General features: G+C 42.9%; 1 protein-coding gene across 2 annotated transcripts; it reads left to right on the forward strand.

Moving 5' to 3' along the window:
• The first annotated feature begins 4,696 nt into the window (after window positions 1–4,696).
• Maf (MAF bZIP transcription factor) lies at window positions 4,697–26,967 on the forward strand. 2 transcript variants are annotated; one of them, XM_051201723.1, is made up of 3 exons: window positions 4,697–5,987; window positions 18,298–18,358; window positions 26,520–26,967. In XM_051201723.1, the coding sequence occupies exons 1-2, from the start codon at window positions 4,882–4,884 to the stop codon at window positions 18,329–18,331; spliced, it is 1,140 nt and encodes a 379-aa protein (XP_051057680.1). In that variant the 5' UTR covers window positions 4,697–4,881; the 3' UTR covers window positions 18,332–18,358; window positions 26,520–26,967. The 2 variants fall into 2 exon arrangements, with proteins under 2 accessions (XP_051057680.1, XP_051057681.1); XM_051201724.1 differs by having other exon boundaries at window positions 26,605–26,967.
• Window positions 26,968–27,652: the final 685 nt, after the last annotated feature.

Genomic DNA, 27,652 nt, shown 5'->3' on the forward strand with positions numbered 1-27,652 from the left:
GCACCATAAAACCAGCTGGCACATAAACAAAGCCATCTGAAGCTTCTAGCTATACCCTGTTCACTTCAGGTTCTGTATGTCTGATTTATACATATGTTTCAGTGGTAGTAACTAGTAATCAGGAAAAATGCATTCCTTTCAGCCTCAAATATTGCAATTTAGACATGAAGGGCCTTCTGCACCTCCATCCCAGTTTGTATGAAGCTATATGTAGATTGACTCAGAGTTATGGTTGTGTCTTCTGTTGTTTCCAAGTCTTCTTGCATGACCAGCCCTCCTTCCCATCCAGACTGTTTTATAAATATTCATTGCTTGCAGAAAAATTAATGCTACCAGTTTGAATTGGTCAATAATGACAAACATGTGGTTTCTGAATCATTGTGCATAGCTGGCTGAGATTACTAAAATATATATGGGAGTGTGGGGGGTTCATGTTGTATTTGGATTAGATTGGCTTGGCTAGAAGAGAAACAAACAGTGTTAGCAAAGAAGTCGCAAACACTGTGGCCTGCTATAATTGTGGGGAATCAGAAACCTGAATGGGACTAAATTAAAATGAGAGCTTGCAATTGTTATCAAAGAAACACTGCTAACAGCAAACTGTAAATGTTTAGACACCTCCTGTGCATCACTAAACAATGAAGAGGGACAAAATAGGACCTAAGTGCTAACCCTGAAAACACTCCAGTGACATGTCTTTAAAAATATTTCTGACCTCCTCTCTCTCTCTCTCTTTCTCTCTCTCTCTCTCTTCAAAGGAGAGTAGGAAATTGTAAAAGGCTCTGCAAAAAAGAGGAAGGATAATGCTGTAGCAGACAATAGCAAGAATGAAAACATAAACCGTAAAGAAGTGGAGATAATAATACTGTTAGCTGGCCAAATTTGGTTCCCGAATGTCTAGAAATGGTATATAATTCTGACAATTGGGTATGTGGTCATGGAGCTATAGGGCATGGCGTCTATCATCAGCAATTTTTTGTTCATAAAAAATGTTTATTTTTAAACATAGCAGTCTCCAGGTTCCTGGCCCAAAACATACTTTTTTTTTTTTAAATACAAGAGGCAAGCATTATACTTTACAGCATTTAACAAAAACTTGATGCTGAAAATTCTAAAAATTAGCATAAAAAGAATTCTATGTAAAGACACATATTCATATTTTCCATAGAAACATAAACGTTAGGTGTTTGTGGTTAATGATTTTTAGAAAGACCTAAAAAAAATAACTAATCAGCACAGCATTAATGTGATTTTTAAACACTGGCTTTTCTTTCAAATGAACATGTAAATCCCTTAACTTCATCACTAGGTAAAATATTGTTTGAAAGGAGGAAAGCTAAGACAGGAGTTTCTTAGGTCACATAAATATTGACATAGCCTTCATGCTTTCTTCCCCATATTGGAACTAAGCACAGTTCATGACACCCCAACAATGCACTCCTATAAACCCCGAACCACCCTTACACACAGCCACTCTGCAGAAACAATACGAAAAGAATGGCTTGTCTAGAAAATACCCATAGAACAAGCCCTTTAGAATGAGGATGTTGCTACATATCTACCAGGGTGTCTACCAGTAGGGGTGCCAGAGTTTGCTGGTGAGAAATTAGCAGTGGTCTAATCTGGTGTCCCAAACTGGTGAGTGACACCCAAAGCCTCTTTATAAACAGCAAAAATAAATAATTAAAAATAAATGCTGTGGGCAGGTTTGAGACCACACTTAGGTGCAATGTTCACAAAATCAGCTTAATACATGACAAAGTGTCAGAAGTCAGGTTTTTCTGGGAATTACTTTTTAAATAAACGATTTCATACTGTTATGATGGTTTTGCTTATGAGAGCTGCCTCATATACCATTGAATTACTAGGAACTTTAGCTCTATTGTTATTGCCACAAAGCCGGCTGAAAATCCTTTCTGGCACTTTGAAAGAACCTGGGCCCTGTTACAGGACATCAACATACACAGGTCTCTAGGCCCAACCAACTAACCTCTTCTGAGGACTGTGTCTATGGACCTCTTCCGAAGTAACAAAGAGGGCCATTAGAGAAAAAGAAATACTTCAACACCAACTCGCAGAATGGATCCAACTAGCTTTTTGCCCCTTTTGCCTCTTCCCATCCTGGGGAAACCAGAGAGTTCTTACTTTTCTCAAAACCGGACAAATCAATTTTCAACTAACCTTTGCCGAAAGGTGGCGCTGTTGAGGTAAAAACCAACTCGATCCAACAACAGTTTTTACTCTGAATTCTTTTGCGGGCTTTTCGGATTTTTTTTTTTTTTCTTTCTTTTTCTTTTTCTTTTTTTTAGTACACCCTTATAGACACCCCCATCGAGTTAAAAACAAATGAATACTTAAATACGATTAATACCAAATGCATTCCCTTATACGAAGGAATAATCAATGGTCCCAATTTCCAAGCAGGTGTGCCCTTCTTCCAAATATAGGAAGGCTTCAGACAACCTTGCTTTCTCCCAGTCAATCTCAGCTCTTCGGTTTTGCCTATCGCTTTAAAATCTTAGAAAAGAGTTGTTAGTTTCTTTTCTTTTTTCTTTCCCTAACCACCCCCTCCCATATTTTTGCATACTTTGGGAGAATCAGCCAAGAAGATTAAACCGGTTATTAGCATTTGTAACGGGAGGGGGGCCACCCTACCCCACCCCCTCTCTCTGGGTTTCCGGACTTGTCCAGAAAAGAAGCAGTTTAAAATTTAACCCTTGGAGGGGAGGGAGGGCTCTGGAGTATTGTTCCCTCCCTCCCCGTTTCACTACCAAGTCCCAAACAACAAATAAGTAAACGAGATGGGAGAGCAAAGGGCACCCCGGACCCTGATAAACAGGGTTTGGATTTCATGATGGTGAGGATGGTGGTGATGGGGGGGGGCAATCTTAAGCACGCTTCAGGTTTCCTAAATGTAAAGGATGGTGGATATAGTAAAGGGGAGAGAGGAGAGACTTTGAGGACAGGCAGAAAGAGAAAGAAGGGAGGAGCGAGAGAGTGAGTGTGAATATGATTCTCAGAAGCCAAACTCCCAGCCAGAGTCAGGAGCCTGAGGGTTGATTCTGGCTGACCAGGCTCTGAGCGTCCGGGAATCAACTTGCTGGCAAAGCCGCCCAGTCACTCTCTCCAAGGGCCTAAGAGACCAGCCAGGCAGCTAGTCACTATATAGAACGTCCCCAAATACTTTAGCCCCCCTCGTTTTTCAAGAGAGTCATACAGGCTTTCTTCTCCGCGCGAAATCCAAACAACCAGTGCAGGCGCACGGTGCACAGTGCGCGTTCTGGGTCCCCGCATCCTTGGCGCCCCCATCTGATCACCTCACTTGGAGAGGGACAAAGAGTTGAGTCAAGTTGGATCCCAGAGCATCAGATTCAGGCAAAGAAGGTATCCCCCACCCCCCACCCCCCCACACACACCTCATCTCTCAACAGCCACGGAAGATGCTGAAGGAGGATCCAAGAGCGAAAACTGCTAGAGGAATGAATGCACCTTGTCAGGGTGCGGGACCTGCAAGGGACAGTAGCGTTTAGGATCTCTGCAGCTCCAGAGCTCCAGAGCTGCAACTCAGCAGGGCAGGCCTCTCTCCAGCTCCGAAGAAAAGCAAACCATTCTCTCGGGTACTCCCAGATTCCAGCGCCCTTTTAGTAAACTCTGTCCCCTGGTGCACTAAACTTCAACCGGGGCGGGGGTGGGGGAATGTTGCTCCCTAGCTGCTCCAGAGCAGCGGCGCCGCAGGGGTTAAGCCAGCCTGTCCCAGCTGACAGTCAGCTGATTGGGCTGTGATTGACAGCTCCGAAAAGTTTCCTTGTTTCTATACTATTATGCTAATCGCGGCCGCACTCGCCGCCTCCCATTGGAGGACAGTGCCAGTCAATTTCCCATTTGAGTCTGACGTCACGGGTGCTATAAAACTCAGCAATTGCTTTAAACTCTTCTCGCTGGATCAGAGGCTTTAAAATCTTTTTTCATCTTGGAGCTGTAGCTCAGGCTGCTAGTCCGTTCGGCCTCTACCCCCACCCTTTTGCTCTCGCCTCGCCTTGGCCCAGGACTTTGCAATTTTGCTTTTTAAAAAAAAGCCAAAAGAAAAAGAAAAAGAAACAAAACCAAAAGAAAAAAAAAAAAAAAACGGCAAGAAAGAACTAAACTCCCCCTCCCTTGCCTCCAGCGGGCCTGCACCTCCGTCTGGTCTTGCACTTTGCACGGAGGGAGAGGGTGAGAGAGAGAGAGCGCGCACACGCGAGGAATCCGGAGAAAGAAAAGAGAAAATAATAATAGTAATCATAAGAGCCAGGCAGAAGAGGAAAGAAGCGAGAAGTGTTAACTACCCAGGTACCGAGGCCGGCGCCTCCGGGACAGACACCCGCCGCGCCACCCAGCCCCGGAGCAGCCGCTGCGCGCGCCCCGCCTGCAGCCCGACCGGCTTAGGCGAGCCCTCCTTATGCAAAGCGCGCAGCGGAGCGGCGAGCTGGGGACGCCGCGCACCGGGCCGGGCTCCTTCGGCATCCTCTCTGCCGCCGTCATCGCCACCGCCGCCGCCAGCTGCGGAGGACCTTCCCGAGCCTGAAGCGCCCGGGATCGGAGCTCAGGGAAGCGAGCAGGCGAGGAGGGGGCCCGGGGCGAGCAGGAGAGAGAGAGAGAGCAAGAGAGAAAAAGAGAGAGAGCACATTGGCGTGAGCAGGGGGAGGGAGGGCGGGCGCGGGGGGCTGCGGGCAGGGCGGGGGGTGTGTGCACGCTCGAGCTTTCGGGCCACAGCCACCACCGCGCGAGCTAGAAGCGCCCTAGCCCGGCAAGCTGGCTCACCCGCTGGCCACCCAGCACAGCCCGCTGGCCCCTCTCCTGCAGCCCATCTGGCGGAGCGGCGGCGGCGGCGGAGGCAGGAGGATGGCTTCAGAACTGGCAATGAACAATTCCGACCTGCCCACCAGTCCCCTGGCCATGGAATATGTTAATGACTTCGATCTGATGAAGTTTGAAGTGAAAAAGGAACCGGTGGAGACCGACCGCATCATCAGCCAGTGCGGCCGTCTCATCGCTGGGGGCTCGCTGTCCTCCACCCCCATGAGCACGCCCTGCAGCTCGGTGCCCCCGTCCCCCAGCTTCTCGGCGCCCAGCCCGGGCTCGGGCAGCGAACAGAAGGCGCACCTGGAAGACTACTACTGGATGACCGGCTACCCGCAGCAGCTCAACCCAGAGGCGCTGGGCTTTAGCCCAGAGGACGCGGTCGAGGCGCTCATCAGCAACAGCCACCAGCTCCAGGGTGGCTTCGATGGCTACGCGCGGGGAGCACAGCAGCTGGCCGCAGCGGCGGGAGCCGGCGCCGGCGCCTCCCTGGGCGGCAGCGGCGAGGAGATGGGCCCCGCCGCCGCCGTGGTGTCCGCCGTGATCGCCGCGGCTGCCGCGCAGAGCGGCGCGGCACCACACTACCATCACCATCACCACCACGCCGCAGGGCACCACCACCACCCGACGGCCGGCGCCCCGGGAGCCGCGGGTAACGCGTCCGCCTCTGCGGGCGGCGCGGGTGGCACGGGCGGCGGTGGCCCGGCAAGCGCCGGGGGCGGCGGCGGCGGCGGCGGAGGGGGTGCGGCGGGGGCGGGGGGTGCCCTGCACCCGCACCATGCCGCGGGCGGCCTGCACTTCGACGACCGCTTCTCGGACGAGCAGTTGGTGACCATGTCGGTGCGCGAGCTGAACCGGCAGCTGCGCGGGGTCAGCAAGGAGGAGGTGATCCGACTGAAGCAGAAGAGGCGGACCCTGAAAAACCGCGGCTATGCCCAGTCCTGCCGCTTCAAGAGGGTGCAGCAGAGACACGTCCTGGAGTCGGAGAAGAACCAGCTGCTACAGCAGGTCGACCACCTCAAGCAGGAGATCTCCAGGCTGGTGCGCGAAAGGGACGCCTACAAGGAGAAATACGAGAAGTTGGTGAGCAGCGGGTTCCGAGAAAACGGCTCAAGCAGCGACAACCCGTCCTCTCCCGAATTTTTCATGTGAGTGTGACACGCGATCCCAGCTAGCCACCTGGTTAAATGCTCCGTGGGGGTCCAGCTCCTGAGTGGGCTTGCTAGTTGCAGGGCCACGCTCGCCACCACTTTGCCCCCTCCCCTGGCGAGTTTGTTCCCCTTGGCCTTGCACACACACAGACACACAGACACACACACACACACACACACACACCAAACTTGTGATGGTGGTGGTGACTGTTTTGAATTGGGGAGGGGAGGGGTGTCTGGCTCTTGGATTGCCAACCTGAATTCCCCATAACTTACTAGCTTGGTTGTTTTGTTCTTTTTATTTTTTTAAACACCCCTCTCCCCACCCACACACACACACACACACACACACACACACACACACACACACACCCCGGACTTGCACAAGGGTCAAAGATCTGAGCAGAGTACTTCATGTAGAACATAGCTCACCTTTGAATCCGGCCATCAATCGCCCGTTTTTGTTTTTGGGTTTTTTTTTTTTTTTTTTTTTTTTTTCCTTCTTTTTTCAGTTCATGAGCTGGTGTTCATTCAGTGTGTGTTTACTTTGTTTGGATTTTCTTTTGTTTTTTCTTTGTTTTTGTTTATTTTTTGGAGCTTGCCGTGTTCCCCAACCTCCACCCCCATTCCTTCTGCAACATGTTCTTGAGATAAAAGAAAAAAACAGCAGTTTTTTTTTTTTTTACTCCTCCTGAGTTCTTCTGTGAGATTGAGCTTGCAAAGGAAAACAACAAAAAATAATAATACTGTGAAATGCTGTAGACCTTGCAGCATGATGAGTTCCACCGGGTTTTTTTTTTTTTTTTAAGCATTGTTATGTTAAAAAAGAATGAACTAAAGCCCCTCCTGAACCTGCCACAATCAAGCCTGCTTCAAGCTCCTGGGTATGACTCCTAAGTTTTGGCCTTAGGATGCCAAATCTTGAAGTTTAGTCTGTCGTTAAAAAACAAACAAACAAAAACACACAAAAAAAGAAAAAAAACCCATAAATTTATTCTCATCTCATGCATTATGATGCTTGCTACTTTGTCTTAGCAACAATGAACTATAACAGTTTCAAAGACATTATGGAAAAGAGACATTATATTAATAAAAAAAGACCTGCATGCTGGACATGTATGGTATAATTATTTTTTTTCTTTTTCCCCCCCTTTTGGCTTGGAAATGGACTTTTGAAGACTTAGCGCATGGCATCCATACTTTTGTTTTACAGCCTCATGACTTTTTTGAGTTCAGAACAACTGAAAAAGTACAACCCCAGAGCCTTCTTCCCTTGAAAGTTTGCTTCTACTCCCGACTGCTTTGAGTTACTATGAACTTCAGCCTCCCAATGTAAATGCACTGAAGGCATTCCTTGTCAAAGATACCAGAATGGGCTACAAGTTTCCATGGCAAATATTACAGAATATAAATTAATTTTTTTAAAAAAGCAATGATACCTATTGATACCTATTTTGGGGCACTTTTAAATTGTGCTGTTGCCAAAAGCAGTCTAAATTTTCTTTGAAAAGAAAAGAGAAATCTGACCCAATTGTTTTTGTTTTGTTTTGTTTTATTATTATTATTATTATTTTTCTTTTTTGGCTTTTGGTCATTGTCAAATGTGGAATGCTATGAGTTTCTAGTATATAATTTAATTATAGTTTTTATAATCTGTTAGCCCAGTTAAAATGTATGCTACAGATAAAGGAATGTTATAGATAAATTTGAAAGAGTTAGGTCTGTGTAGCTGTAGATTTTTTTAAAGACCGATGCACTAAATTGTTTACTGTTGTGATGTTAAGGGGGGTAGAGTTTGCAAGGGGACTGTTTAAAAAGTAGCTTCTGAAGCATGTGCTTGCAACTTAAATATAAGTTGGGTATGTGTAGTTCTTGCTATACCATGGACTGTATTGAAAACCAAAGTATTAAAGGGGAAATGCCCCTGTTTATATCTGTAGGGGTATTTTGCATTCAAAAATGTATGTTTTTTTCCAAAATTAAAGTATTTGGGACTGAATTGCACTAAGATATAACCTGCAAGCATATAATACAAAAAAATCGCAAAACTGTTTAGAACGCTAATAAAATTTATGCAGTTATAAAAATGGCATTACTGCACAGTTTTAAAGCGATGCAGATTTTTTACAGTTGTGTTGTGGTGCAGAACTGGATTTTCTGTAACTTAAAAAAAAATCCACAGTTTTAAAGGCAATAACCAGTAAATGTTATTTTCAGGGACTGACATCCTGTCTTTAAAAAAAAAAAAAAAAGAAAAAGAAAGAAAGAAAAGAAAAGAAAAGTAAATCTTACCACAATAAATATAAAAAATCTTTTGTCAGTTACTTTTCTTTTACATATTTTGCTGTGCAAAATTGTTTTATAACTTGAGTTACTAACTAACCACGCGTGATGTTCTACATGCTTCTCTCTCATTTTCAATTCTGGTTATATCAAGAGGAAGAATAATCTACAATAATAAACTGCATTTTTTTGATTCTGTTCCGTTTCTTAGTGTACAGATTAACTGGGCCCCAAGTCTTGGATGTGTTGGTGCTTGGATGTGAAATTCAAAATGCATCCTCTTTGATTTCTGAACAGGGGAGTTGGAGGCAGTAATTCTAGGCAAAATTATAGGCTGTTCTGAGAGTTGAGGAGATTGGCACCATGTAGTCACTAATATTTAATATAGAGGCTAATTATGACATCTCATTTTTTTTTTTACTTCCCAAAGTTTTTAGTTCCCCCAATGAACTGAGCCATAGAGAGAGAGAGAAAGAGGGAGAAAAAAGACAGACAAACACACACACACACACATAAACACATACACAAACACTCTCATACACACATATATACACACACAAAGTGGATCTTTGTGGAAAGACTATAAGCTTCTGACTCAGGAGCAAATCAGTCTAGTGAGAGGGGACCAGCAAGTCCGACTTATCAGAAGTGCATGAGAACATATGCATTTAATAGTAAAGATAAACAATTCTTGCTGTTTGGCCAAAATTGATTATTTTTTCTATTTCATTTACATGGCCCGATCTTCTTGTTACCTATTTTCTTGTTGCCATCCATGGCCTTGACAAGACAAAATATACACATTGTACAAATCAGAGTTGTTTCATTTTGCTTTAATTTGTTTTTAATTTTTGAATTTTTAAAGAATCTTTAATTCTTTAACTTTGGAAGTCATTTGTCTTAAATGAGAAAATGAAGGTCTAACCTTTCCCCACAGAATTTCTAGTTCATATCGGGTTTATCTTTCCTATCTAACTGTATTTCACTGGGAGTATTCAAGGAGCTGTTTCTACACACACAAACTAGGGATTCCATGAGTTCCGAAAATATAAATATTAGAAGAAAATAGTGCCTTCCGGTGGTGAAAGCTGTGCTTTGATGTATTGCTGTCTGTCCCCTAATCAAGTTATGAATGGAGTCTAATTGAAAGATGACTTGAAAAAAACAAATCTGTTACCTTCAGTTGAATTCTTAAACCCTGACCCATTTAAAACTGACACAAATTCCTGCAACCATGTTACAAACACAGGCCGTTTTCTCTTTTGGTAGGCCTCCCTGGAAGTTAATAGAATAAAGACAAAGCCAACACTGTTTTTGAAAATATAGCTAAACACAATGACCTTTGTCTTATTCTGTTTTCAATTCTTTTAAAAAAACAAACAAACAAACAAACAAACAAAAAGATAATATTGCAACCCATAGTAAAGGCCCGAATTTAATGACACAGATAGTTTTTCAGGCTGGTGGATTCTGGCCAGTCTCTCCTAGACCTGGGAGGTTCTATTGCCCAGAACACTGTTTACACTTCCTATATTGACCTCTCTTGATGAACTTGAATGCAAGTCCCACAAACACTTAATTTTGCTTGGCAGAAAATTTTAATTGCAAAACTTCTCAGATATGCTGTAAATAAGCCATCCTCAGCTTTAGAGGTTTTTATTTTTTCTGATTACAGCCAGAAAATACACACATATTCTGGAGAGGAGGAAATGAATACGACACTTGAACCCAAAGTTCATCTACAGAAGGAAGATTTTAGGCAAATATAGTCTTAGAATAAGAGTGTGATTCATAACACAATGGCTGCAATTATTTATCAAAAAGTGGGACCTGGGTGGGGTGGGAAGCACAATTACATGATAATTAAGCATCTTGATAGAATTCTGTAAGATGGTTCAATATTAGAAGCCAGTTTGGACCCCAGACATTGAAAGATAAAGTAGCAGCAGCACAGTGAAAACTGAGGCCAAGTAACTGGCTTAAGGAAAGAGCTAACCTCCACCAAAAAGCACTTTCAGACATGATGAAACTTTGGAAGGTAACAGTAAACACAACTAAACACCAAGCACCATATCCCTCCCAAATGAGCATTATTACACATAGATTCCTAAGTTTAAGAACAAAGAGGAAGAAAGGAGAGAGTAAGAAATCAAATAAAGTCCTGTTTTCCCTTTTACACTGCATTTGGGACTTTGTCTAAATAGTGTTAAAATTCCTTTCATTCCAATAATGGAACAGCCCTACCGGCAAGTTAGAGTCATCAGTGGGTTATGCCACATTTGGGAAGCCCAGCAGCATGTGCCCAATGTGTTCATAAGATATGAAATGCACATAAGATGTATGCAAGCCGTACATTAAAATTTATTTGTAGTTTTGGAGAATGATTCCCATTTCATGCCCTTTCTAAAGAAAAATCACTGTGTTAGAGAAAAGGGGTAATGAATATGTTACCACCATTCTGAACAATTAACTATGCCTCTTGTCCAAAGGACTCATAGACAAACCAACAATAAAGGTCCCCTCTGCTTATTTGTGTACTGTGTACTAGACATACAATCAAACATCCCTATATATATGAACCTCTGAAACCTGTGTGTGTGTACTATAAAGAAAACTTTCCCCAAAGCAAACAGCTAGCATTTAAAAAGACTATTTGGGCATGTACATCATTAGCAGTATATCTTAATTTTCACTGTTTCCCTGGCAGAGAATTGTACTAAGCATAAAACAGCAAATTTCACTTTTTTCCCCAACCTCGTGCTGGAGCAGCATCTTTATGTGACTGGGCGTCTTAGTCTTTCAAAGGCCATGGTGATACTATTATTGACTAGTTTCTATGATGTCAAATGTGCCATTTGTCAGACATAGCTGTAAATGAAACCAAAGTGTGGCAAAATACAGTTAGTTAAATACACACCTGCTGTGTGTTTCTCTCCTACAATATATATTTACACTTTTATTCTTGGACTCAACAAATATCACTTCCTTTTAATTTCCTGGTTTGTGTATGTTTCTCCTTTTCAAAAAACAAAATATGACCATTTTTAACAACACATCTGACATCTGAATATATTGACATCAAATAGGTCCAACCTCTATCCAACTGATAAATCTACCTTCTAGACATTTATATCTTGGTACTGTGAGCACGGAGCCCCTTTCCACACAGAAACTCCGAGGGGAGATGCTGTCTATAGCTGAATGTGTCTGCTGCTAACATCCTGCTCTGTCCTCCCCTTTTACCTTGGTCCTTTTTATGTGGTTAACAGCAATTCAAGATTTGTAGGCTTGTAAATAGAACTTCCTCTGGCCAAACTGCCAATTTTACTCTTAAAAGCAAGAGGAGAGAAAAATGGTGTTCACCTGCATGGGCATGGCATACAGGTTGGCTTTCCAGCCAGACTCCTGGTATTCCCTGGGCCAAGTCACAGAAGTTGCTTAGGACACCTCCCAAAGCTCCAGGGCACAGACAGAGAATCCAGGGCCTTTGTTGTTTTGCTCTGTTCTGACAGAGGAAAACTTACCTCCATATTCACACATTCTCAGCTTGATAAAAATAGTCCTGCTGTATATTGAACCAATCGATATTTTAAAATCTGATTTTCACTCCGGACTCTTCTATCTTCCTTTTTCTTCTTCCCCTTGGAGTGAAAGAGAAAGGAAGATGAAAACTCGTAAGTGACAGCCTTCAGACATCTAATCACTGTGTCCAAAAAGACGCTGCTGATGTGCTTATACAAACTGTCAGTAAGAGCAATGGGCAGTGCCTTACAGCCCACTTTGGAGGGCTGATTTGCAAGGTTCCCCACTGTGATTGACTTATATTTGATTAGAAAATTAATAGTTTAGCTCTTTCTTAGAAGAAGCCGTGTCTAGTTTAGTTTTGTTGTTTGGGGGAGTTAGGAAAGTTTTCTCTGCAGGCAGAGACTTCTATCACTTCAGTCAGTTTATTCCTCAAGATACTGAATGCATACTGTGGAGTCTGTATTTTCCTTCAAAAGCTCGAAGTTTGTTTCTGCTCTTAGCTGATCCTTAACCTCAAAGACGTCCCAAGTCCATGGTAGAGCGGTAGCCATAGGTGACGGTGACAGAGTCTAGGGTCCCTTTATTGAAACTAGAATTTGTTTTTGAATTTGTCTTACATAGGAAAAGCCTTAACCCACCTCCTCAAGAGATAGGTTTTATCACTTTGAATGCAAATTTTTAAATGCCGACCTTTATAAGCCCAAGAAAAGGGGGATCTCTCCAGACTTAGCTCCATGTGGGCTCTCCCTGGCATTTTTACTCTAGCTGCAAGTTGGAGATGCTATGTGGGAATCTTAGCTTGTAGGGCTGCTGCGTGGTTGTTGGGGACATAAAGCAACACAGTCTTGAGACAAATCAGGGGCCTTGTTGCCCTCTGGAGAGGAATGAGCAGAAAGCACAAAACAAAACCAACTCAGAAAGTGCAGGTCCTTGCAGCAGCGACAGGAGGTGACAAGGGAGGGAGGTTGGGAAGGGAAGAATCCCCAGGATAAAAAATTCCAAGGACTTTCACTTGCTCAGTGACCGAAGTCAGTTCCCAGGGACACGAAAGGCAGGGCTCACATGTAGCACTCCTCTTCTCTAAAAGTGCATACACACAGGCTGGCTTTTTCTCTTTTTCTTTGTCTTTTTAAATAGAGATCCAAAAGGAAAGGGAGCTTTGAGGAAATTCTTAGTGTCTTAATTGAAGGGAGCATTTATGAATATATTAGTTGGTTCTTTGAAAGTGGTAACATTTTGGACCACACAGACACTATATTCTGATATTCGTATATATACACTGTACTGGGTTTTATGACATTGTAACAGCTTTTGATAAGTTAAATTTGAGAGCCCTTTATGTTCACCTAAGGTTGTGTGTGTGTGAGAGAGAGAGAGAGAGAGAGAGAGAGAGAGAGAGAGAGAAAGAGAGGGGGGGGTCTGCACAACGGACACAGCCAAGACAGAAAGCACACATCAACAGCACACAGAAATCAGATGTTTATATGAATGTGCATGAGTTGGACGGGTTTAAGAAACTCCCCAAACACATTTTCCACAGGGAGGCTGTGATAGGAATGTGGAGTTCCTCCCTGAAATCAGAGGGGCATCTGCTCAGTGCCTCCTCCTGCACAACTCAATGTTCTGGATTTTTTTTTTCCTTTTTCCTTTTTGTTAAATCACAAATGCCCCCCTAGTAGACTTTAGATTACAACATCACATTCTTTCCCTCTGCACAAATCCTTCCTGAGTTTTTAGCTGCCTTTAGAAAGGGGCATAAATTCAAGAAGGGGAACTCTGGGGTGTCTCCCTGCTTTGGGACACAAAGCAGAGGGTGGAAGGAAATGGTCCATGGCATTCAGTTCTCACCCACCCTTGCTTCAAGCCTGGCTTGGCTGTTTTCTTTCCTAGATTTCTCAGTTTAGTCCTTTCTCATTCCCAATCTTGCCTGCTTCCAAACTGAGCTCTCAGAAGAAGATATTCCTCGGTTGGTTTAGAAAAGCTAATCTACCACACCTTGCAGAACTAGGCAGGGAGGAGGGAGAAAAATGTCATATCAAGAACAGTTAATGGCCTGCAAATCAGGACAAAGTTACACATGCCCGTTTTGCAGACAATATTTTCCCAGGTTCTATGTGGCAGCGTCTACTTCTGGAAGCCTCTAGAAGTGGGTTTTGGACTTCCCGTGGGAACTTTAGCAGAAGAAACCTGATGTCCGTGAGACAATAGGCCATTTTAACCAAGGCTAGGGAAGGGATTACTGACTAAAGCCAACCTTGACCTATGGCCTCCAATTGCTTAGGGTCATCTCGGGTCACACTTAGGGACTCTCCCCCAAGAAATATCTGTTTGCAGGAAACACTGATAAGAGTCTGGCAGGCCCCTAGGTCCCCCACAGTTTGCTAAAAGCAGTGAGGCCCTTAACACCATTCAGTGCTCATCTCTTAATTGTCAGTACCCTTGCTTGTCATGTCAATCACGAAAGACCATGAGAGAGCCCCCTGGAGGGGCATGGTCTTCAAACCAGGAAGCAGTTACGGCCACCATAAGTCACCCCGTGTGCAGTATATGGGCAGACAAAGGCAGAGAGGACAGGAGTCTGGCTATGTGAAGGGTGTTGGTTGCCTCTTGTCTAAAGAGAAAGGCAGCCAGGCAGAAGGCTCCCTTCCCAGCATCCACACACTTCTCACCACACCACAAAGAACACACATCTGCCTCTGCCTACATATGTGGCCCCGATTCCCAGCCAGAGCTGAGGGGTCAGTGTGCTTGCTAGACACCTTGTGGGACTCCTGACTGGTGAACAGCAGATGGGAACCTCCTGGAACCAAGAGGCTGTCGGGGGAGCCAGGATGGCTGCCTGTGACCAGTGTCTTCCTTAGGCCATCAGCAAGTCCCTCAGTGCCTTGCCTATAGCTATAGGTCTACTCGAAGCTGGTGCATGTTTGGGGACCAGACACCAGTATCACCTCTGAGATGCCCAAAAGGCAACTTGGTGCTAGGAGCAATGGTGGCAGCCCCAGCCAGCTTGTCCCTGGGTCCTGTACTAGGCCTAGTGACAGCACCCCTGCAGGGAACTCTGCTGTGCATTGGGATCTGGCTGAAGTTGTTCAGAAGATGACTCTGGGTGGAGCAGACCTTCTGGGCTGTCAGAACCACCAGAGAAGCTGTGCTGCTGGACCTGGGTGGGAGAAAGCATCCTACTCTACTTCTCAGTGCCATATACATTCTGTAAACAACATGAACATTTCCAGAGCTCTACAGCATCTGTGTGTTTTACTTTATTAATTTTCCAGATTTTGTTTTCCTTCCCCCACTTTGATTAGACAGAGGAAAAGTGGGGGGACAGAGGACTCCAGGTAGCATGTTTAAAGTCTCTCTTTCTGCTTTGGGCTTTCTGTGGTCTCTAGCTGGGCACCCCTTTACAGAGTAAAGCCATCTGAACAAGCTTTCCGAGAGCTTTTCCAACAGTTATGCTGCTTTAAAGGATTGCACACAATTCCAAGACAAACTTCTAGCACCTAGAAGCTGTCTCCATAGGACAGACTTTATAAGGAAACACTATGGAATGGTCTCAGCCCAGGTAGCCTTTTTCTCATGTTGTCCTTCGGGTGGAGTGAAGCTAGGCAGCCCCTATGTCTTAATGAACAAATATTCTATATTTTAACTCTTGGTCTCTCAGTGATGGTCTTAGCTGTGAAGGTGAATATTTGGAAACCCGAACAATGATTACGCATCACGGGCAGTTTTAATGCTGTTACATTATTTTCAAGATCCTTTTTGACAGAGAAAAAGAAGAAGAAAAAGGGTCCAGTGATAACTATACCATACCAAATCTGTTTTTTAAACCCCTATTTGTGTAATTCTGGTTTTAGACAACAAATTCAAAATATTCTGCTTTCTGCCATTTATTTATATATTTGGCTCATTTGATGTAACTCAGTGAAGTACAAAACTGTTTAAAGATAAATCTGCACAGTTTCTACTTTATGAAATTCAAATGGCCACAGGGTAGAGTTCTTCTGTCCATTTGGCTCTGCACGAACACAAGAACTAGGCTTGCTTCAGCTTGTCTTAAAAAAAAAAAAAAAAACTCCCCCTGTCTGACTAGGGCCATTGTGAGGCACAGGAGACCACCTGTGACATAGTTTCAGGGTGTGCTCCCCATTTTCTGATGTACTCATTATGGTGTGAGGGTATTGAGCCCATTTGGAATATTAACTTGAATATTTGTGTTCACTTTCAAGCTGTTAGAACAACAACCTCTTTAGTAGTTAGGGTAAGAGACTCTATGCTGTCAGTGATGGTCTCAATTACATGGTCATGGTCGAGCTCTAAACTCTCTTCTCTCACTTGTATCAGAGAGATCCCCTGACCCTCATCCCTTCCCAGTGACTGGTCTAGGTAAAAGTGGGCAGAACAGCAACAATGAACAACACCAAAATAATGCACTGGCTTTTAGACTTGGTTCAGGTGTACAACACCAGGGCCCTCCTGCCACAGGCTTTGAAAAGTAAGTGCCTAGATAATCAGATAGGTTCACCAGGTAGCCACAGCGTAGAGGTCATCTTGAGGAAAATGACACCAACCATCTTAAAAGGACAGCTACTTTATGAGATTTCAGGCAAGATGCCAAATATTGCATTTAATGAAGCTGATGCTTTTCCTCCAAAAATAACAGATACTATCAATGACAGGGCCAGGAAGGACAGAGCATGCGGGGGGGGGGGGCGATTTTGCAAAGCCCACATCCAATTATTGCTTTGTAATATTTTTCTAAAATTGTATAATGCCCTGCTAGTATCTGAGCTCATGTAAATCCTCCTTGTCAAATCTTAACATGTTTGGTATATTCTCCAAAATGTTGACTCCAATATTCCTTCCACTATCTCCCAGGCTTCAATACCCTTCCATTCACTTGCATTTCTATGAGAATCTATTGTTCCTAAAGACTTTTTTTTTTTTCTTTTTTAAGAAGAGAAAGTTATCCTAAGTGGGAAATTTTGATTTTTATTATTTTCTTTTGTTTTGAGATTAATTATCTAAATGTCCAGTAAGGAACGGTTTATCTTAAAGGCACACTTTAGGGTTTTGAAACAATTTCAGTGCATTTCTTCTGTCTTTTTTACTCCCTCTTTCTTGCCAATTATATATTTAGGAGAAGAGGAGTATGTGAATACTAGGCAAGTGGATCTTACAGTTTTTAAAGCATTTCAATGGAAACACGTGGTTAATATCCGATGATCGTGGCTGGTCCAAGGGCCAGGATTTGTTTATCTGAGCAGTCTTACACTTTAGATAAAGAACATTCAGAAGAATGGGAGTTGAGAAGCTGAGTGACAATTTAAGTGACGATTATGTGTTCAGCAACACAGCCTGTGGGATCGAGCATGTGAATGAGCATTTTGTTTATTTGTTCGAACCAATTGTAAAGCCCTTCAAACCTAAGTGTGGCAGATTAGAGGGAAATAATGAAATTATCCTTGTGTGTGTGGAGGGGGGTTGGGAAATAAAGTGACTTACTAGTCTATTGCAGTTACTGTACACAGATTTCCCCAAACCATGCTGAATCTTTTAAATTAGATTTTAAATATATTTTGACAGCATAGACTGGTACAGTGTGACTATCTGTGGGAGGAAATGACAAGTCTGTTTTTTTATTAAGTTGCTGTCTAGAAAATATTAGGCTTTGTACAGCAAATAAATGCTATTTTGCCACCTACATTAGTATAGCTAATAGAAATAAGTGGTTTTGTTTTTGTCTGTTTGTTTGTGGGGTTTTTTGGAAAGGTAAGCATTTTGAATTATTGTGCCATTATTCACATTATTCTGTAATACACAAAGCACACTGTAAAACACAAAGCAAAAAGTTCTTTTTTAAAAAAAGCAACTTCATTTTCATTTCATGATTCTGTGTACTCTTGGCTACTAATTTAAACAGAAAATATTGATAAACAAAGAGATGATATCTAAATGCTACTATTTGTTAAGAGAACACTTGTAGTGGTTGTCTGGAGTGTTAGTAAAACAGAGCACAGAGATGGAGGAGAGGGTGGCGGCTAGAGAAAAGGGTACCTAGTAGGTGCCTAAAGAACTAGACCAATGGTTTCTCTGAGGACCTTGAAATGGAAGACACAGAAGAGCCCCCAGAAATTGTTCAGATCTCCTTTCTGTGATCCCAGGATTGTTTGGTTCTCTGTGAATTGAGGACAATTTCAAATTTGAAAAAGGATGCTAAGCCAGTGGCTGATACAGGATGCTAAGCCAGTGGCATCCCACTTTTGAGGACCATAACTAAGAGGAGGCTTCCATCACTGTGAACTGTTTCCTTCCATTCAGACCCCTGTTCTAGTTTTGTAGGACTGAGACCACCATGCAAGATGAACTAGAGCAAATTGTTCTCCCCTTAGCCATTTCTGCCTTGTCATAGATAGTTAAACTACCTTGAAATACTGTCCTTCAAAAGCTTTTCCTGGATATTAATCACCCTTTGTTTATTTTAATATATTTACTGAATCAGGTACCCAAGGGACTCTTCTACATCTGTGATGTGAGCAAAGCAGTTTTCGGGAGTCAAACAGGTACGCGTGGATCTTCCATATGCATGCGCTTATTTGAATGGATTTGCTATGTGAGGGAGGGAATGTTAGTGAGTGATGCTGCAGCAAGCAACCTGCCCTCCTCGAACATGAGGAGTTCCTGTTTTCTATCATTTTAGTATTAGTGTCGCACAGGTAACATAAATGGTGATACTTGGCCCTGCAAGAATGACACATCTGTCTGGGTGAGAATCAGCCTGTGTTGCTGTCCTGTATTGGTTTCTTCACATTACTATCTGTCTCATACAGAATAACTAATCCGATCTGAATAGATCTCAACTCTTCATCATGGTACCACAAACCTTTACCCACACTAGAGAAGGCAGCCCTTCTCCTTGAGAGTCAGACCATTGGATGAACTTGAGCAAAATTGACACCCATCATCTTGATTTGTGAACATTCCAAATTTGCAATAGCTTATCATATCTGTACTCACATTTGCAGACTGTAGCATAATTTCAATGCAGAGTGTTGTCCTTCTGAATCCACATGTGTCGATGGAGACACCTTCCACAGCAATCAGAGGCAAAAGGAGGAAGAAAGGAGACATGTGGAAGGCCACAATCTGATTTTCATCTATTAGAGAAAATAAAATGAAGCTGTTTGAATGTGTTTTCAACTCCAAGTATCCCAGCACAAATTTAATTATGAGCCCTCTCCATTTGGGGAGCCAGAGCGACACGCTCTCGCCAATCCTTGCACAGTGTCATGGTTTCATGTGTTCTTTCTACCTCTCATAAGCTAGTGAAACTAAGTATGATGATTTCTTTTTTATTTTTAAAAAGTTTGCTTGCTGAATATTTGCATGAACTACTTGCACTTTTTTTTTTCTCCCTTCTGGTTTTTAGCAAAACTGAAGGGGGTAAAATCACACTGTCAAATTGTGCTTCTTTGAAAAGAAGGCTCTCGAGGGAGCTGGTGAATGAGACTACTGGGAAAACAAACAAACAAACAAACAAACAAACAAACAAACAAACAGAGCTTGGCTCACTTTCCCCCATCTATTTAAAAATAGTGTCTGGTTATTTACATATATTTTTTTGCTGTGGTGAAGAAAGTCTCATTTTTAATAACTGCACCGTGAATATGCAATACAGTTTCTGTGCTAACCTTATACAAATTAACAGGTTCTTTCTTTCTTTTTTAAGAAATGTCTCTATCTAGAGTAGAACTTAGTGTATTCCTTTGGTGTGACTTCTATGTCCGTACATGCAGGCATTTGCAGTACTTACTCCTTTCTTGTGCAGGTCTTTCTAATTGTAATTTGAAAACTACCTGTTAAATACACTGATCTAGGCCTACTGGCAGGTTTTGTGACATTGAAATCATCCATTTTGAGCAAAAAGTTAATGAACATTAAAAGTGAGTTTCACACTGGTCCTAACTCCACTGGTAATATTTCATATAAGGCTACCGGTGGGAGAGAAATCAAATTTCAGCTGTGAACATGATTGGCAGGCAAGAGCAAGGGAGAATTAGAGGAGGAGGACAATGCCTCCAAGTTCCTTATGGCATTAGGCATTATACACTGTTATATGGAAAGCTCAGTGCCTGGTGCTCTGGGGAGAGTTGCTTAGCTTATTTTTGGAAAGTCACTTTGGCTAAGGGATTTCACTCAGGGAAGTGCGAATGTGGTGAATCAATAGGCTTGCTGCCTCTTGTTAATTTCAGCCTGGCACAGCTTAGTAGCTCATGTGTGGCTCTTTAATGTTAAGGTAGGTTTTGAAAATGGAACCGTAAGTTTGAAGGAAGCTGTCTAGTTGCTTTTTTATTTATTGCCAGAAATACAGTCTGGATTATATGATGGTTCATGATCATATTACAAAATGTTTATCCAAGGACTAGCGATATGGCTCTACTCTTAAGGGCTTACACTGCTCTTGGAAGTACCCTCTCTGTTCAGATCCTAACATCTGTATTGGGTGTTACCCAGCCACCCTTAACTTCAACTCCAAGATGTCTGACACTTCCTCTGGCCTCCAGGGGCACCTAACAGATGCAGACAGACAAATGGGCAGACTGACACACACTATTTTAAAATATTCATCTAGCTGATATTACAAAAAGATTAAATTCTCTGCTTCAGTCAAATTCCTTGATTTTGACTAACATTTTCTATTATGTGTCACAGACCCAAATCTGCTAATCAGTCAAAATGCATATAGATCTTCCTTCTCAAGAAAGTTCTCCTAACATGGAAGTCTAAACACCTATGCATGGCTTGTCTGCCTTCTACCCAGTCTTGCTTCTTGACTGACTTGTCCCATAGCCTCACTGGCTAAGGTGTGACTGTTGCCATGGAAACAAGTGATGCTATTGCCTGACCCTATGGCTCAAGGTGGCTTTTGAACTAACCTTTGAAGTGGTCTCCTGGGTTGAAGTGTACTGAGGTGTGATCTAACTATCTGTAATTCACATCAAATTAGAAAGCAACCCTTCCTGTTCCTGTTTCTTAAGGTACTGACACAGGACTCGGATGATGGCAATGGGTCACAGCCAGATCATGTGTCCATTCTGACCATCTCAGATGTCCCTGGTATTGGTTTAGACTTATCCGGACACAATCAAGTATTATAGAGCTGCCTTGGGCATGCCGGACAAGACACACCCATAAAGGAGAAGCCAGTGGTGACTGTCCTGTCACCTACAGGAGATGAAATTTGCAGAAACATGCCTTTTTTTCATATTCCATCCCCTGGCCCCCAGTCTTCACAGCATGGGCAGGATTTTCTCTGGCCCATGGAATGATTTCAGAAAATAATCAAATGTAAGGAAGGACACCCCTTGGTTTAAGAACAGGCTAACAAAAAGCCACATGGCCAAGACAAAGTTTTGCCCCTGGCTACCTGTCTCTCAGTGTTGCCTATAATCCTCAGGAAAGAAAATATAAACAAATTCATATTCCCCCTGTGAACATGGGTGCTCAGCACAATATGTGCACTGTTTAGTTATGACATAAAGACACCACACCCAATGTGTCCCTCACAGTACCTATGAGAAATTTGGTCAGAAATATGACACAAGGAACCCCCCCCAAAAAAAAAACTGCAAGCTCTGATAGGCCCCTCTGGAAAGAGTAAATGTTAGGTCTTGACCCTGTCCCCCAATAAAGATGGATTGAGGACATCTAGAAAATAAGTCTTTAGAAGAAATCCTCTAAGAAAGAAGATACTCTGTCTTACTTGAGCATTTGTGGTGGGGACCATTCTGGTAAAACCCCCATGAGTATATTTCAAGCTTATTGAATTTTTATATCCTTTGGCACTCAGACAATTATGGAAAAGATTTTGTTTAAAGTGTTTTGTAATCCTGACTTACCCTAATTGTTTTCTGTTAGCACTGTTTGCTGTTTGTTTATTTAGATTAAGCTCCTCCCCAACCAGCAAACCAATTTAATCAATTTCTGACAGTGGGCTACTAGTCTAATCACATCATCTAAATGTCTAGCATTTCCCCTAACCTTGAGATACTATTGAAGTGGTGCACTTAAAAAAAGAAATATTTTGCATTTAGTTGGCAGACATGAGATGAAGAAGTCTTACAAGGCCTGTAGCCCTTGTGACTTACAACAACAACAAAAGGATTCTTTTATAAGGGAGTTTCATTATAAAGGCAAGTGTTCAATCACCTGTCAAAAGCTCAGGCTTACAGTTGGGCTTCCACACTAACATTTAACCTCCCCCTCTTCTCCCCCTCCTCTCCTCTCCTCTCCTCTCCTCTCCTCTCCTCTCCTCTCCTCTCCTCTTCTCTCCTCTTCCCTCGCTAGAAGACTCTGTCGTTTCCTAACCCCAAAAAGGACTATCAAGATTTGTGTAGGCACTTCTTTTTCTTTTCATGGCACATAACGAAATTATCAGCAATAGATGAGCTAAGCACAGGGGTCAGGGAGTATTGCTTATTTGTTTTTAGTTTCCATTTAAAATATTTGGAAAACACCAGGACAAGGAGAAGCCAACAGAGTTAGTGTGCCACTCTTTCTAGGCATCTACTGGGAATAAAGGAAAGCTATTAATTAGCACCATGTCTTTTTGGATAGAAGTAATATGGGGAGAGAGGAGCATGGTTTCAGGGCTCTGTGGAAAAATCAAACCTGTGGTGGGATTTACAGATATTGTCAATTGAGTCTTACAGTGGCAGCAGGTGTAAGCCCTGGCAGATATTAAGACCTCATTAATGGTGCAAGGATGCATTCTATGACGGAATCATCAGGGATCAAGAGAGAGAAGAAAGATAAAGGAAGGGAGATCTTGCTGGTAGGATTTTGTTTTCCTCTTTCTGCCCCGCAAGCATCATCTAATGTGGTTATTCACATGCAGCCACTGAAGATTTCTGCTTTGTCTTTCCTGTCTATTGAAAAGCACAGTAAGTTCATTTGCTGGCAGGTAGGCAGTAGAGGTGAGAATTGAATTGATCGCAAATGCTCCGAGAAATTGACCCTGAGGTCATCTTCCCTTAAATTGGGTTCCACACACAAAGTTTCTTTTCTTCCTTGGCTCCTGCCTACTCCCAGCAGCAGAATTGAGTTGGGGGGCTGTAATTATTCAAAGGAATTCTTAGGCACTGGGGTTGACTCTCCCTCTGTACCCTTAATCAAAATAGAGACCTTTTGTTACTATGGTAGTTAATTAAAGGGCTGGTGTCTATAGTGCTGTGGTGTGCCTCTGGCTTGTTTATATTTTAAAATGAAGTTCCTGCCTGATGCACACGAAAAGATGGGACCAAAACTGCTGTGAGATCACCAACTGTCCTGAACATTAGAATAGGATAGAATAGAATAGAATAGAACAGAATAGAATAATAGAATTTTCTGTTTACCTTTGTTATTTCTGTGCCTCCTGTTTCTCTTGTGTCTCCTACTCCCTCCCCTCTCATTTCCCCTTCCACTCTTCTCCTCTTCCTCTCCCTCTCCCTCCCTCACTCCTTCCCACACCCTACAATGGAAAACATAGGCTGCTTTAAAAATAAAAGTCTCAAGGCATAAACTATAGGTTTCACAATGTTGAACTCTCATGCTGCATTAAAGGAGAGAAAGTGGCTGCTGGCAACAAGCTCAGACCTCTTTTCTACTCATGGAAGGTATCAGAGACACCAGAAATTTCTGTACCAGTGCTGGCCTTTGTGAGCTAAGAGCTGCTTTCTTGTTCTGTGTTCCTGTAAGTAGCTCAGGTTCCGTCCCATGCTCAAAGGCTGTTTAGTTATTTCTAATTTGTTAATGTCTCATTCTCCTCCTCCTGCCTGCTCCTCTGCCTCGTCCTCCTGAATTTTCTCCCTTTCAATCTCTAACAGTTTCTTGCCGTTACCTAGTAGAATATAAACTCGAATCGCATGGGCTGCCACCAGTGTTCTCTTGTGCATTTTGAGACTGAAGCTGAGTTTGCACTCTGGGAGTGACAGTGACAGGGGAGAGGAGGGAAATTGGGTTGCTGTGTGTGGAGGAGGATCTGAGTGCACTCCACTGCCTGAGTCTGAGGACTCCCAGCTGCCCTTCTCTCCAGATGTCACCAGGAAGCTTCTCCATGGAGATCCCTTGCTTTGCAGTGTCTTGTTCTTTTACCCAGACTCCCGCCTCTCTGCCTGCTCACTGCCCTACTGGTGCAGTCAAAAGACACCAGAATGCTCTCCTGATGCTTTCAAAGCCAGACCCAGCTGAGCTGTGTGTTACAAAGGTATTGATAAAGGGGTCATGTTTTCCAAATATTTTGGTCTTCAAGGACAGCTATTTGAAGCACCGACATATTTTTTCCTTTAGTCCTCATCTTTGCTTGCTCACATCTTATAAGACCCTAGTTAGATAGCAGAAAAGACAGCACTCAGGAATGGAGCATGGCCTAGTCCCAGACTGTCCCTTCAGATCTGTGGGAAAAGAATACATGCAGCTTCCAAGGCAGGTTTGTAGGATTTGAGCTGGGGAGTTTCAGCCTTAGCCCTAGAAGAAGAGCACACATCGCCTCTTGCCCAAGAGGAGGAGGTTTCATAGAGGTATCCTGCAATGCCATTTGCAGAGAGGGGGCAAATAACGAAAAGCCTGTTTGAGTTATTCCTTCCTATTTCCCGTGAGTCATAGATTTATTTAAGACAACTGCCACCATCCTGCTGAAGCATTGGTGAGGAGGCAGGGCCGTGGTGTCACTCCTGCAAGGTGGTTATGCCTATCACTGCTTAACCCTTTATTTAGTTTGTCAAGCTTTACCTCACATTTTTAGTTCTATGTATGTGTATGTGCGTGGATTTGTACATGGGAGTGCAGGTGCCTGAGGAGGGCAGAATGTGCAGTCAGTCAGATCCACTGGAACTAGAGTTACAGGTGGTCAGGAGCTGCCTGACTTGGACGGGAACCCAACTCAGGTCCCCTGGAAGAGCAGTGTATGCCCATAAACACTGAGCCATCTCTCCAGCCCCTCTGCTCAGCATTTTATAGTCTCAGACCTATCTTCACCAGGACCATTTTCTTCCGCAATAAAACAAAAAAGGGCATCTTGCCACCATTCCCACAGATAATGGGTGACGATCTCACTTTTGGAAAGAGAAGAGGCAGTGAGAGGTCCCTGTCAATTCATCAGGCGTTCCCTGAGGAGTGGTTGACTATACAATGATTCTGGGAAGGCAACTTTTACTATTTCTTTAAGATATAACTGGGATCAGGTCACAGTGTACTTCCGGGGGCTCCTCTCCTCACCTCTTCTTTCTTTTTATTCCCACCCATACTTTTCTGCTGCAAGCTACAACAGAGATTCTTGTAGTTGATAATCAAAGTTTGGTATCGTTAAGTTAAACTGTGCAAAAGACTTTGGGGTTTTGCTCATGAAATAAACATTTGAAAACTAATGTATAGCAAGGAGGCTTGTACAGTGGACCCAATGTCAGATTCGTGCATGCAGATACATAAATATGCGTGCATGAATATACGTGTGTATGGTCTGTTTCAGAGCCTGTTAAAGGTGGTTCTCAAAAAGTCCCTTATGGACCCATGCTGCTTCTATACATTCACCCATGAGGCTATCATGACGAGGGCATAAAAATATTGAAATTAGTGATAATATAATTGGTGATCCAAATGCCACTTGCCATTTGTATTACTTTATTGTATTTCTTTTCAATTATGGTACTTGTGTATCAAAGAGTCAGAGTATGTAGCTAGAATTTTCTGTCCAGAAGCTATAGCATGCCTTAGCTTGGAAGCCGTGTTTTCCCCTTTCTCCCTAACAAGGAAGCTCATTTAGAAAGAGATGTTTATGTGAAGTGCTTGTCAGCTGGCATTTTTACTGGTCTACTAACCCAAAGGTAAAATATAAAGCCGTGTCTTTTCCTCACTGGCTTGTTGTGAGTAGAAGGGTCCCTCCCTTGTTAGCTTGATAAATAATTTCACTAGGGGGACTCGGCTGTGTTTTTATGCTTGCTGTCTATTTTCTGCTTCCTGCAAATAAATTTCTGTACTCAGAGAGCACTAAAACTCCAAACACATGGGATTTCCCCCATTTTACTGCTGGTCTCCTGAAATATTTATTCGATCTAGTGTTTTTAATTAATTTTTTAAAGGGGAAAAAAGCTGTGATTAACTTCAAACCAAAATTAGATATTTAACTGTTTTGGGGGACCACTGTGTTTATACCTGTAGAGGCAGCTGTTTTGAAAGGTTTTGTGTATTCAACTCTCTGTCTGATTTGTCAAGTTGAAGACAAGTGTTATTTACTTGAGTTTTCTCATTACATACTGCCTTGCCTGTGTTTCTGGATTTAATTATGAAGCTGCTAATAGGAGAGATAAATAGGGGCATAGGATTCTATCTAGAAATGAGGCAATGTACAATAACATCTGTACATTTGAAAAATGAAGCCAGTGTGAGAGTGGAAAATGAATTGATGTAAATGGTGTTCCACTCATGTCCTGGGTATTTAATCTTAGGGCTTATTAATACCAAGAAAATCTCAGTGCAGCGCAAACCTCACCAAATATACCCCAAAACATTGCAATAAAATAAAGTACAGATCAATAATTCTATAAATGACCAGAACACTGAACACAACACATTAGAGGCTAACAGTACAATGCTGAATGACGGGATGCGACTTCTGTTTGTTAGGGGAAACAATCATTTGACATTAACGCCGGATGATTTTATTCACTCATCTTTTCTTGTTTTCAGAGAAGACATTCTGCTTACTCGCTCCTTGTTGCGTGCACACAAGCAAGGTTTTATTTTCTGAAATTGGAAACTATTTTTTACAAAGGTACCTTGGACAGACTTGCACCCAGGATGTCAGTGCATGGGACAAGCATCTCGGATCCTGAAGCACCTGAGCAGGGGTTGCCTGGAGCTCGGCCTTTCACAGAAGAGGAAAATGTACAGCAGGGGTCCTCAATGAGTACCCTGGCATGCATGGAGATGGACCATCCTGATCTAGAACATGATCTTCTTAAGCAGACACTGTATGATTTAACTAAGACATTTCACTTTGAATTGCTTTAGCTACAGAGATCATGGCAATTTTTAAAATGCATACTTCAAGAACAATTGATATTTAACGTTTGCTATGGCCACATGGAGGCCATACCTGTATGTTGGAGTTAGAATAAATATCTGTGCACTCAGACATCATGCCCAACCATTTACAGACTTGAAGGATGTGATGAGAAAGCTCCTGGGGAACAAGCACCTCCCAGGAGCCAGAACCTATGCCATCTTCAATCCGTGAACCAAGTACACAGGCATATACTTAAATCCACTAGAAAAAAGTGGGGATACTGAGCACAGATCAATTTAGATGCCATGTGACCATTTAGTACAGTCCTGCTTAAGTACCTACCATGCCACTTCCTCCCGTCAGTCTGCCCCACCCTTCCTAGGTCACACTCTTCAGCTTTTTTAGCCTCAGCTTGTACTGGAAGAGCCCAAGTGCCCTCTCCTTGGCCTCTTTTCCTGAGCAGGGTTGTGTGTGGCTTGGATGAAAAGGCACATCATGTGGTTAGTATCTGTCGTGTAGGTCCAGAGCCATGGCTTCTCAAGGTCTTGACTCCTGAGGACCCTTGTTGATCTCCAAACAAATGATTTTGGTGGGCAACAGTAAAGGCTTTCCCACTCAAAAGATAATGTTTGTCATTCCAGCATAGTTTAAAAAGTAATTGATGACACATCTCCTTAAAACTCTACAATGTGTGAACTCACTCAGGAAGTTGCTGAGCACTGAAGATACATCAGTTGGTGGAGGAGAATCACTCCAACAAAAGCCCTGTTGAATGACAGTTGTCAACAAAATCAGCACTGGTACTAAAAAGAAT

Source organism: Phodopus roborovskii, unplaced genomic scaffold (assembly GCF_943737965.1).
Source record: "Phodopus roborovskii unplaced genomic scaffold, PHOROB, whole genome shotgun sequence".
Lineage (NCBI taxonomy): Eukaryota > Metazoa > Chordata > Mammalia > Rodentia > Cricetidae > Phodopus > Phodopus roborovskii.

Excerpts from the sequence above, each read along its gene's own strand:
- Maf (XM_051201723.1), top strand. The coding sequence starts at position 4,882 with ATGGCTTCAGAACTGGCAATGAACAATTCCGACCTGCCCACCAGTCCC. Across the intron at positions 5,988-18,297 it reads TCCTCTCCCGAATTTTTCAT|GTACCCAAGGGACTCTTCTA; the intron begins GTGAGTGTGACA and ends TTACTGAATCAG.